This window comes from Eutrigla gurnardus (assembly GCF_963514095.1).
Source record: "Eutrigla gurnardus genome assembly, chromosome: 23".
Taxonomy (NCBI): Eukaryota; Metazoa; Chordata; class Actinopteri; order Perciformes; family Triglidae; genus Eutrigla; species Eutrigla gurnardus.
This window is the reverse complement of record NC_139934.1, coordinates 18,417,603-18,431,162: the sequence shown is the minus strand read 5'-3', so window position 1 is coordinate 18,431,162 and position 13,560 is coordinate 18,417,603. Positions and strand designations below refer to the sequence as shown.

The following is a 13,560-nucleotide window of genomic DNA, read 5'->3' as shown; positions in this document are numbered from 1 at the left end:
AGCAGATATTCTGCTACTCTGTACGACGGCGTATCAGGGCCACTGTATGAAAACACCGGAGCCGAGAGAGGGGGTGATATTCAGAGAAAAAGTTGCAGATTTGCTACTTCTTTACGATGTTAACAAACAACCACTAGCTAACTTCCCACGAATGTAGGCATTTATTTTTCAGGTCAACACATTTTTATAAATGCTTGTATTATCAGTGTTGACAAGTGTTGACCTGATAATACAAGCATTTATAAACATTTAGCGAAACTTTTTCCATACTCTCGCGTGAAACTCGCGTCACGGCATCGGCTGGGTAAACACAGAAGTGGCGTCTACGCTGCGGTAGCATAGCAGCCGAGGATAGAAGCTATCAGGCAAGTGTTTTTAAATAAACTCCTGATGTACTTACAAACTTTCAAATGCCTCGGTTTGTGAGTACAGACCCTACGTGTACTACTGCAGAAGTTTGGTAACATTCCATGCATTATTAGTGGGGTAATTTACGAGATATACCCCCAGTACCATAGCGCTAGTACTAAGCCATTTGGCTGATAGCGGCTATCTTGACCAATGCTGACCATCGCTAAAAATGCTTCCGAGGGGGTATTTGGCTGGATGTCTTGGTGGAAATTACCTAGGGTGCATTTCACTCGGAACCATCACTTTAAGGTTGATGGTTATTGTTGGTTTTATGTATACGGGCTAAACTGTCATCTTATGGGTGTTTATTGATCGGATGGTCAGGTGGAAAGTAGCCGCAGCTTCACTTGTGGCCATAGCAACGGCAAACATCCGGTCAAGCAACATATTTACTTCCCCATGCTCTGTCTCTTCTTCTCTGTTTTTGGTGGATTTTTGGAGCAGAAACAGCGCACCTATTGGCCTGGAATATGTACTACAGCGCGCTGAGTCGTTTTCGGTGGATTCATCTGGATGCAGATTTTCTTGAAAAGGACGCCAAGGAAAAACTGAGAAAAAAAGTTTGTTTTGATACGTGTGGACGGCCCCATAGATAGCAGGTGAGCATGACGCCACCCAAAGAAGAATAGACCCTGCTGGAAAAGGAGATAAATTGAGGTTTGAGTGTGAGTGTGCCCTGAGACTACCTTCATTGCCGGCTCAGAGGCAGAACAACTCTGATGCCCCATTCCATCTCTTTACCTTTTACACACTTATGGCGTTGGAGGAAAAGAGGAGTGATAATTACACAAAAAAGGCCAGTGCTATAATTTTGTTTATTTTTTGCTTGCATGCTCCTTTGTCTCCTAAATTAAACTACGCATCAAATACATGTAATATACAGTATAGTTCCTTTATGCATAATATGCATACTTGCGATGAGAAAGAAATGGGTGGCGCAGAGAAGATAGGATTAAAAAGAAAAAAAAAACATTGGAACAAGATGTGGCAAAATGCACAAAATTAACAGACATGTTTCTTACATAGTGAAGTTTATTATTATTACTATTTAAATTACTTCCAAAAAAGGTTCAATGTGTGCCCTTCACATGCTCTCACAATTACTTGATTAATCGATGGGATAATTGGTAGGATACTCGATTCTAAACATATTCGATAGCTGCAGTCCTAATTTACTGGTAATGTTTTTGGAATGCCCTCTAGTGGACAGGAAGTAAAACAACCACATTGCCGACAATGGCATTGGCAATGTATAAGCCTGTGTAGTGTAGTTAATATTAAAAATAGGCTGAATTTGAGTATTAAAAATTTGAATATTTGAAAAAAATATGGAATGAAATACAAATAGTATTATAAAGGAAAATTGACAGCTTCACTAGCTATACTGCATACTAGCTATTCAATCTCTCCATGCATCAGGCTTAGTACATTTGTGAGAGGCCCCTTACTTGCTAGCAAGGTGGTGTCACACTGAGTCTCAGTTTGCTGTGAGTGAAACGTCGTTTGTGTGTGTGTGTGTGTGTGTGTGTGTGTGTGTGTGTGTGTGTGTGTGTGAGTGTGAGAGAGAGAGAGAGAGAGAGAGAGAGAGAGAGAGAGAGTGTGAGTGAGTGAGTGAGTGAGTGAGTGAGTGAGTGAGTGAGTGAGTGAGTGAGATAAATTCAAAGCTGCCTTTTGCTCTGTTGCTGTCACAGTTGGGACACACTGCACAGCACTTCCTGCATGCCCTTGTTCTGCTGCTACGCAACTGTGTGTGAGCCACCAGAGTAAACAGGCCTAGCTTTCACAGGGTGGATTTGAAAAGCTGATGAATACATGTATAGATACATGGGTATGGATAAAGGGTTTCCTGCAGGTTTGGCCCACTTCACCTGGAGAAAAAAAAACACTGCTACTAACCTTTTAAATTTAAAACAGGGAATACAACGCTATTGTCCTACAGTCTGTATGCCTGTTGTATGGATATATCTCCCTACTTACTGAGCAGCTTATCACTTTCGCTAAACAATCTCATGTGGAAGACATGGAATAGTGGTTTGAAAGAATAAAAGGTATAATGAATGTGTTGAAATGTTAAGTCACAGGAAGAGTACCCCAAAGATAAAATAGGCTTGATGTTTAACAGAATGATTAATAACTCTAATTAGTCTTTGTGAACAAAGTAAATTAAGGAACTGGGTTCAAATAGCTATCCTGTAATATCTTTTGAGTGAACACTCCATTAATCAAAGCGAGGGAATTATTAGCCTGATCAGAGTGGCTTGCTTATTATGGGTTGTAGTGTAAGTAACACATCAAACACCTCTGGTCTTAGCCTTGGTAAATAGGTTTTGGATAATAAGCAGCATAACTACTATTTGGGTGCAGTATCGAGAGCACAAACAATAGAGGCTTGAATGTTTGCCACCAACTTAAATGTGTTTTCTGAAAATCTACTTTGATTTTAACATATATTTGCTAATATGCCAATTGTATATTTATTCTTGCACACACTTTTTTCTTTACATATTAACATAAGGCCAGAATCTAAAAGTAAATGCAACTTCAGTTTCCTTTTAACCTTTACTAGAAATGAAAACACACATTTGATCACAGGAAGAAATCCAAGTAATCAGGGCTGATTGGATTTCTCTCTCAACGGTTCAATGTAATTCCCTTTCTGTTTAGTCATCATAGCCACACGCCTTCACCTGAATGACGTCAAGCCCTTCAAATCGCAGGTCTACAGTTAGCTGCCACACCTACTACCGTGCTCAACTGGAAAGGCTTGTTTCACCCTACACACTGAGCTTCCCTGCATTGTTGGTTAAACACCTAGGTATTCACTGCTTGTCCTATATTTAAGTGTTCACCGGAAATCCAGGTGTAAGAAGGTAAAGGCTCACAGAACTCATAAATCAAAAGCTAATTCCGATCCTATTAACAACTGACTACATGTGCCTGTGTGTGCAGGGAAAATGAGGGACTGTGTGAAGAACAAACGATGGAGTGTGTGATCAATTGTGTGTTTAGCAGGTTCTCTGTTGCTAGGGCCCTGACAAGCTTTGTCTTTCTGTTCATCTGCCTAGTGACTGGTCTGGTAAGGAGAGAGGCTAAATTTATGGTTTCCTGGGCGTAACAGCAGTGTGTGTGTGTGTGTGTGTGTGTGTGTGTGTGTGTGTGTGTGTGTGTGTGTGTGTGTGTGCGTGCTATAGATTGCTTACAAGATGACTCATTCAAGGGGAGCATGAATAAAGACAGGCAAAAAGGTGAACCAAAGCACATCTTCTCCAGCATACCTGTGTCAATCTGCTCACATATTCAGTGCTTCTCTCTGATCTATACTGAATTTCCAGCACAACAGAGACAACAGCTTGCTGGGAGATTCTCTACCAGGCTTTCACACTCTCAAGGTGTCATGTGAAATAAATCAAACTAAATAAGCTACACTCATGTTTCCAATACCAGTGTTTCCTCTAGGATTTAGGAACACAACCTGAATACTAGGTTTGCTTTGTCTTTTGTTATTGTGGGGTTTTACGGAATTTTGAACCACCAACTGTCACCATTTAGTCATGGTGCAGATTACAATGGTCAAACAAATGACAAAATATTTATGCTATGATTTGGACTTCATGAATAAATACATGGATATAAAAAAAAGTAATCTTTTGTTGCAAGTAAATCCATCCGACCAAGATAATGACACGACCTGCAAACTCTATGATCAATTAACTAGTCCACAAGCAGACACAGTTTGCAACTGGAACAAGTGGTATGAACTGGTAGTCTAATTCATTCAACTCGATTGCAGTAAAATGCATTCCGGTTGTAATCAGAGTACTTGGCCTAAATAACAAGATCACGGAGGATGTATTTTAATTTGAATGTAACATAGGAATCTCAGAGTAGTAACACCTGAGAGTTTGTAAAAAAAAAAAAAAAAAAAAAAAAACTTTAAAAATGTTCATCAACTGTTAAAATGTAAAATAAATAAATAATAATAATAATGTTAGTCAAGGTCAGGTCATGGCTAGGGTTTCAGCGATTGAAATTTATGGTAATCATACTGTAAACATTTGCGGTTTTGTAAAAAAAAAAAAAAAATGAACAGAGAATCTCACCCACGCATACACATCTGCTTTCCTACTAGACGACCTCGTCAGGCACGGCGGCACTACATGAGGCAGAGAGGGACTCAACTGATCCAGTCAGCAAAAGTGATCAGAAACAGTCCAGAGTCCAATACTTTTCAACCAAGCAGGGCGTAGTAACAACTCAACAGCCATTGTCGTTCATTATTGTTGTCAAATGTACGCATCCATATATATTAATACTGAATATTCAAAACCGTTTCAATACTCATTTTCAGCAGTATCAACAAATGGGTATGAGTTGCGCTCTCTGCTCTCTTTATGGGCGGGGTTTATGCTAATTGCCGACCAGTTTACGAATGATTGGCATTCATGGAAATACACACGTGCCTACGATCAAATCCAGAGTAGGTTTTTATTACGGAGGTGATTAATGTGCAAATACACTCACAGATTTACTAACATTTCATGAATGAGACCCAATGTGTTCTGGCGACACACGGAATCTTATAACTTTTGTTTCTTTGGGTTTAACTATGAAGTGTTTTAATGAGAATGTTGAGGTATCGGCATTGAACTTCTGCCAGGTGTGTGTATGAAATGAATGTCAGATGATTCTCCTTATTCCTGCTGGTACTGAGCCCGACAATAAAATGTAATAGTCAGTCTTATGTCCCACAGGAATCCCACAAATCCCATTCCCACTTTTCCTGGTTGACAAAGTAGCGTACAAGTGGGCTAATGTTCAGTGACAGTAAAATTATACTTGTCGGCAGAATCATTTGAGAGCAGTCATTAATTTGGTTTAAAAAAAGACTGCACACTCAGCCATCCTGTAAAGGTAACTCATGAAGGGGCCTAAGATGGCTTTGTTGCGGTTTTTGTGGGAACATTTACTTGCTTTTCAGAAGAACTCAGGTTTGGTATACACCAGGTCGGTAAGGAAAGCCTTGTACAGGCCATCTTGGGATTTATACTTCATTTCCTTGTTCCTTGTTTTATTTCATTTGGGGATAAAGGTTCTTGTATATATCTAAGTCCCAGTCGGCAAGTCCGGCGGATCGAGGGCCCTCTGTCAGATTTTGAATGCTTACAACTCTCACGCTCCTTCCCCACGACCACCGAGCTCCTTCCCCTCGACCTTTGAAACACGGGTCCGATGTTGACTCTGGTTTTATCACGGGCACCGTCGCAGTCTCTTTCCCCCCCCTTCTTTTCCACCGGTGTTTTCTTTTCCTTGGTTGTTTTCGACCTCCTTGTTTCCGTTTCTAACTGAGGAATTGGAAGATTGTTGCTACTTCCCTCCGCCTCCCCCCTGTGATAATGGAACGACCCGAGGGGGGAGGGGCTCTGTGTGTGCACAAACACAGCCCTGGGTGCTGATTGGACAGGATGACCCGGGCTCTGTCGATTTTTTGTAAAACAAACAACAGGCTCTACGTGCACGTAGAGGTGCGTTTTTTTTTCTAAAACCAGATGATTTATGTTGTTCTATCGGAGCATAGTGTCGGTGTCAGTGAATATGATCAAAAAAATGTTGCCGACTGGGACTTTAACCTTGGGCAAACCCAATCAAGTCCAAAACTTACTTCACTTAGTTTAACGTCTATTCTACATGGCTTCTACAACAAGGAAATATTGCTTGGACAAATGAATGGTTCAAATCCATCACACTTCCATGTGGGGAGGATCCTGCTTGCTCGGCTCGTATGCAACTACCCAAACAATGAAATGGAGGATGATGTAACAATTGAAGAGGCAGACCAGTATTTCTGGCTGCATTAGTTTGCCTTTTCAGAAGACGTGGCTCAATGAATAGAGAGGGAACATTGTAAAACAGGAAATCAGACAATCAACTGATCATGTCTGGGGAAGTGGACAAAGAGCACAAATGGACAGCAAACATGTTCACACAAGTTGTGCAGGTTGTAAACCAATTACTGCTTCTTTAACATCAAACCATTTCTGAGACAAAATACATTCTGCTTTTTCATTTTAATGAACCTGCTTTATCACTATATTGTGTACAAATGCCAGGTATTCAAAGTTGAACTGGTGTCACACTGAACTAAGTTCCTCAAACGAACAGCCAGTACCAACATTTGTTTGGCAACATGTCCGCTCAACGCCACTTAAGGTATCTGGAATTTCACACCATCAGAAAGATGTCAAATGTCACTTCACTACATTTGACAGCTCTCTTATATGTGCCCAATGACTGTTTGATGAAAGGTGGTCGTCGGTCTCGGTCAGTAACTTTTCCACAACACCTCTCTGACTGGTGAAATATGTTGTTGTTATGATGATACCGGTATATACATTTGACAATATAGCTGATATGATACATTAAAAAAGTACTACATTTACTCTTTTTACAGAATTTTAACAACAAACTTATTCAGAAACATTTACATTGTAATTCACTCGCATGCATGCTGCTCACAGTAATCACAGTGTTGCAATACCGTTTATACCGGAGAAAGAGCAGATCTCTGCGGCATCTCTCTGAGTCACTGTAATTACACCGCCTCGACACACGGGGCACTGCAGGCATTGCAGCAGACTGCTTGGCGTGGTTGCATGAGCACGACGAAGAAGAAACAGCTTTACCTGAGTGATAACAATAATGGCGGAGACGGAGAGTGAACGTCACAAGGAAATGGAGGCAGCCCGACCCACGAAGAGGAGGAGGAACTCGTTCCGAAAAAGGGCGCTACGTCTGTTGTGTGGAACTTTTTCGGATTTAGAAAATCCGACAACGAAGAAAAAGTGATACTCTGCATAGTGTGTCGCGCGACTGTTACTGCTGGAGGTGGAAACACCTGTAACCTCTTCCACCACTTAAAGTTAAAACATGCGACGCAGTATTATGAAAGCCAAAAGATGCGTGGCGCACCCGCCGCATCAAAAACAAAGGTTGCAGCAGCTCCTCTCGCACAAAAGAGCTTGGCAGAGTCTTTCGCCAAAGGCACCCCGTACAACAAAAAATCACGATGGAGGGAGATAACGGAGGCCATCACGACTTTTTCTCATTTGTTCTTATTAAGCTGGAGCTCTGTGTTTTGATTTGCACACACACTATAGCTTAAGTTAAAGCTGGAGTTCAAATGTTTACCAGACATTTGCACATTCTTTGTGGCTTATTATTTATTATATTATTATATATTCTTTAAAATAATGTTATGCTGCTGTGAGCAAATAAAAATAAAAGAGGGAAATGATCAAATGAGACAGTATGGTTATTTTAAGCCATTAATTGAAATTACAGGGGGGGGGGGGAAACCATACCGCGATATATACCGTTACCGTGATATGAAATTACTCATACCGTGATATAAGATTTTGCTCATACCGCCCAACCCTACCCAGTCCTAATCATGTGTTCAAATATAATCTTGTAAAATATTTTTTTGGCACGAAGCTTTAATAAATATAATTGCGTACAGCACATGCTTTTACAGCAATATGAAATAGATATTAGAGAGTAGGGTTTCACCTAGATTTTTTCCAAACCAAGTACAAGTTCAAATAAATAAAATTTCAGTACTTGCCAATACGGAGTATAAAAATAAACCATTACAGTTCAAACATTTTTAATTTTCATCAGATATCAGTTTACCCTTTAATAAATAAATACTAAAGATAAAAAAGATAAAAGCAGATTGTCACTTAAAAGGAGAATAGTGCTAGTGCTAAAGGTCAGCCCACCTTAAGTGTTCCTGAGCCGGAGCAGCCAGAGTTGTTGCTGACTTCAGGGCTAACCCCAATGACTTTAATTATCAGCTGGCTGCCAAGCAAGACAGGGGAACTTCGCTTGTGTCTCCTCACAGGTCTTGAGGAGTTGTAGCATGTATTCACTAGCAAATAAGTGGAACACACACTGAACTGCTACATTCACAGCTGTGATGTTACTGCTGACTTCATAGTCACCGTCACACACCTCTCTGGACCGGACACTTGCTAACATTACATCCGGATGTAATACATTGGTGGAACCCCTGACAGATTATGCCATGCAGACACACAGATAACAACTTCACAGCCAATTCAATTGATGATTGTCTGTTTTGTGCACATACTGCACCTGGTGATAAATTATGGATTTAACTTGTTTGTGCATCAGGCTTACTAGGGTCCACCGACAAGAGGTTGTATCGGAGTAGTTTTATGAGTACGTATGAGTAGATGAGTATCGGTGCATCCCTATTAGAGAGGGCTTTATTACCTCTTTAACATTCTAACACTAGCTGTAAGCAGTTTATAGGACCCAATTTAAAGTAACAATGCCCCACAAACCATTTTTAATGCAATATTTAAAAAAAAATGCATTCATATATTTCCGAATAATTTGAATTATGTTCATTGCAAATAACCACTATACATGACAATAACAAAGTAAACGTGTAACATTTAGAGTTTTGACCATTTTTGTTTTATTTTATTTTTTAATAGACCTACATTTTCTATTTTGTACAAGTTTGGCTGTCGTACAGGTAAAACGTCTCAGCTGCTTGCCCGAAGCGTAATGTAAATCCCTGCAAAGTGGGTATATTTGTTTTTACTAGAGGTGTAACGATTCATTCGATCAATCGATTGTCAGTCCTATCGATTCAACTAAATCGATCTGCTAAAATAAATAAATAGAATGAATCGTTTTGGCTTCACCAATAATCAATATAAATGCGTTTAGTCGTATGAATCGTGAATCTTAATTATGATTAAAGTTTTAATACGTTTAAGACACTCTCTCCCCTGCCAGCATGTAGCCTATTGTAAAATGTTAATAACTGAGCAATGTTTAATTACATTTTTGTATTCAGCATAAAATATTATGCAGGACTACTTTTTTGTAGAATAAATAATGTTAAATAAGTAATTCTGTGGTCTTGGTTACAAGTTACTGAATTGAAAAGTGGTCCATAGAATCAAATCGAATCGTTACAACAACAAAAAATTGTCCTTGAATCAAATCACCAACTACTGTATCGTTAATCGAAGTGAAAACTAAGATTCAAACCCCTAGTTTTTACCCAACTAATCAGATCAAAATCTACCGACAGTGATGGAGATAGTTGTGTGAACACTGAACCAGTCTTCATTTTGTCCTGTATTTGCATTCTATACGTCACCCACGCATGATGTGTGAGAAACAGTGGTTGTGTGAGAGTATCTATCTGTGACCCTTTGCCTACAAACCCAGTTAAGGACTTGGTATGACCCCAAAACGTTTTGCTTGGACCCCTAAATTCTTACGAGGCGATGTAGGGGGAGAAAGGGCGCATTCAGAACAAGAATAGCACTACAGCAAAACAACACAGGAGGCTGTATTGGTGCATGCAAATGGTACACGAACAGGGCATACCAGGAAGTTTGGTTTTAGGGTTATTTATCACCAAGAAGACTCCGCTTAGGGCTTTTACTCTTTCAAACCTGAGTGTACAACTGTGAAAAGTTAGCACAGCAGCAGTATATCTCCCTCCCATTAATTCAATGAGGAAGTTTGCCAATATTGAAGGTTAATACACATGCATGTTATATCAATATGTTCAAAACACACCAAACTTCAACCATGACATCAACCATAAAAACACACTGGATATGGATAGGCATGAGACAATATGAAAATTGTATGTCACAATTATTGTAGCCAAAATAACTGCTTCGTATTATCCCGATAATCATGAAAATATGCTTCAGACCCTTAAAATGGCATTTAACATTCTAGAATCACTTCACATTTAGAAACACATTTGTATTGCTTTATGGATAGGACATTTTTCTTGTGAAAGAAATCATAAGGTCTCACCGCATGAATAAAGAATAAATACATCTTACAAAATGTATTTGTTTATCCTCTAGTTATCTCTTGACTACCATGATAGCAAAGTAGACCGCTTTTTCAATTATATTTATGATGATCCCATATCATCACGTTCAACTTATTGCGAGTGTTCTTTGGATATTGTCCCATCCCTAGTTATGGAGAGGCCCTGTTTGTGTGTGTTTGAGGCTGCTACAGTGTAAGACTTATAGGTCAACTGTATTGTTGCTGACCTCTGTTCCAGGTAAGGGTGTAGCCATGAAAGAATATGTAAGTGGTATTTGCCTACACCTAACTACCTACCTACCTACCACTCTAGCTGTTCATCTGTTTTCCTGTAGACTCTAATGGAAGCAGTGATCCATTGTGAGAGGAAAGCCAGCACACTTACCAACACGTGCAGTGAGATCATGGTATCAACAGACAACTTCTGTCAGCATTTTATACATAAAAGAAGAGAAGACAGACAGCTTGAACAGCTTGAACCTTTGAGTCTCCAACACCAAGAGGTTTTCCGCTGGTAAGAGCAGATCTACAGTGTGGTTGGCACAGCTCTTTGGACAAATTGAAAGAACAAAAAAGTATAACTGAATGCTGCTCCCCTTATTTATGATGGTATAATTCTTTAACAGAGCTGTCTGATTTATCAAGAACTGTGTAACAAAGGTTTTAACCAAATGTTTGTTATGTGTGTACATGCGCCCCATTTAGACTCATCAAAGCTACAGAACAACTGCTAAAACAATCCATCACGCCAAATCCTCACCGCAGCCACATTCATATACCTTTCATATACTCAAGCAACACAAATATAGAAATGGGTTTAGCTTTACACACATGCTGACATCATCCATTGGCTTCTGTCACACACAAATGTTTGCATCAAGCCCTTGTAAGATTGTTTATGACATGATGCTGTTCAAGCAATGTATGTTGGAAACTATGATTTTTCTGCGAGTGCTGCTTTTACATAATTGCAATAAATCTGCAGATAACACTGTTAATACAATTAAGACAGATGCTGTCTTAGAAGCAAGTGCTATATTCTAAATACAGATCAGGATATATTGTTGAGTGCCTTCAATCACCCCATGTAGCTGTACCAAATTCTGACATATTTCCAATTTAACATCTGAGAGCCAATGTTTACAATAACTCTTAATTCAAATCTATATCTGTTCCACGAGTGCCCTCGGTCCCATTATGATCAATTTGTCAATCGATGAGTGATCCAACATGTTTCTTAGAAGATTATACTTGCACCACAACATGGAAACTTTCACTCTCTTTTTCACACAGCCACCTATGCTTCTTCTCTGCAACAACAACCAGCAAGTACAGCTTTGTAATATGTTCCCATGTCAAGATTGTCCTGAACAAGCACAATACAATGTCTTCTTCTAAGAGACCCTCACTGGAAAGACTTACGGTCAGCACAACAAGAAATAACAAATCAATGCTGTGTATTAAAAACAAACACACATAACAAATCAAGCCTCCAACAAAAGTCAACTGCATTCTCTCTAGAAAAGAGATCTTCATTGTTTTGATACATTACAATAGATTAGACATGTTTCTAATGGCCAAGGTTGCATAAACACTTGCCTTCACATGCCTACTATCATAATGCATAGTGGATGCCGTTTTCTTTATTGTAAACTATGTAGCATTAATGTGGAACTGTCTGACATGACTGTCTGTACGGCAACAGGTCAAAGTCCTGAAAAGTCAGGGAGGAGGACATGCCCTAACACACAGACTAAATAGACACCTAAATGTATTCTTCTAGTCTGCAGAGAGTGGGAAATCCAGTGCGAGTGCGTAGGCAAGCTGGTGATTCACTGCTGTGTGGCAAAGACAACAGAGAGAGAGAAGGCAAAGAGACAACCAGAGACTGTAAAAGGACAAACACAGCCCCTTCCACAGCAGATAGTAATATCACATCAGAGTAGATTGATGGGTAAATATCAACTATAAAATATATATAATTAAGAGTCTCACCTGCCCGGTCGAATTTTCAATGACTTGCACCAGTGGGATCCTTGTTGACATTTTTGAAAGACTGGAACTTGCCAAAAAAAAAAGGGGGGGGAGGAACAGTGAAAAAAAGATTCTTCAGTGTCTTTTGTGCATTTAAAATCTGTCTAGCTGATAGGATAGTAAAATTTCCAACAGATGTCCAGTGCTAGCCAGCTAGCAGCACGATAGATAGCCAGTGAAGCAACAAGTTGAATCCCACATCAGCGGCTAGCCGAGTTAGCCAGCTAGCTAGAAACTAGCTAGCAGCAACCGTACGTCCCATGTTTGTAACAATTACAAAAAAGGAAAAATCGAAATGTCTTCTTTAGCTTCGGCGTTGGTGTGAAGATATTCAGTTTCCAATTGGCATGTATCAGTGTCGATGGTGGCCAATAGACTACCAACCTGATGTTTTGGCCAGCTAGCTACTTGGGTTAGCTTGAAGAAAACTTGGGGCAATGTTGAACAAGGTTCAATTAGGTGGCGAGCATGCTAACCTGTAAGGTTGCCAACTAATGTCCAAGGAAACCCCAATTGTCGCCGAAATCTAGCGGCACATCGAGTTTTTATCCAGAGTCGTTTTCATAACGCAGTGTCGACGCCTGTTCTTCTCTTCTTGTGGCAGAGATATTTCCTTTCACATCTGAAACCAGGTCCGGGGTCTATAAACTTTCAGGCCAAAGTTATTCCCGGCGAGGTCTCGACCTTCCCACCTCACACAAAACAATTAAATTGTTCCCGTCGAGGTATCCAAGGTAGGTTATCCAAAAATAAAAGCAGCACCATGTAAAATGTTCACATGGCAGGTGAGAAAGGCGAATTAAAGATGTTGCGCTAGCTAACTGGCTGGCCAATATTAGCCCATACAGCTAGCTAATTCAGTAGTTCTTCCGAAGCAAAGCTAGCTAGTTAGCTTATCCTCCTGCGGCCGCGGCGGCGTAGACTGCCACAGCAGCCCACGAAACTCAAAATCCACGGAAATCACCGGCGCTGTTCCTTGTGTTGCGTGATTGGAATAAGGTCGTTGTACAGTGCTGCACTGCAGTGTGGCGATATACCAGCTCGTTCTGTCGGTACACCGACTGCTATTATTCCTGAGACCAGTCGAATGAAGGAGGAATCATCAAGTTGTAAAATCCATTATTGTAAACTACGATTTTCTTGTTAGGAGGTGCGTGTCACGGGCGATAGGGGGAGAGAGGAGAGGAGCTGCGCCCGATTGCAGTCTATGCGCACAAT

General features: G+C 40.2%; 1 protein-coding gene across 11 annotated transcripts in view; it reads right to left on the bottom strand.

The window, feature by feature from the left end:
* The window catches only part of mark2b (MAP/microtubule affinity-regulating kinase 2b), a 68,619-nt gene extending 55,059 nt beyond the window's left edge, over window positions 1-13,560 (bottom strand). For 6 of the 11 annotated variants that reach the window (XM_084003704.1, XM_084003708.1, XM_084003712.1 and 3 more), the window contains exon 1: window positions 12,304-13,559. In XM_084003704.1, coding sequence (XP_083859830.1) covers window positions 12,304-12,354 — 51 coding nt within the window. In that variant the 5' untranslated portion in view covers window positions 12,355-13,559. Of the gene's footprint in view, window positions 1-12,303 lie in introns of all 11 variants that reach the window. The other 5 variants (XM_084003713.1, XM_084003707.1, XM_084003705.1 and 2 more) reach the window with 2 other exon arrangements.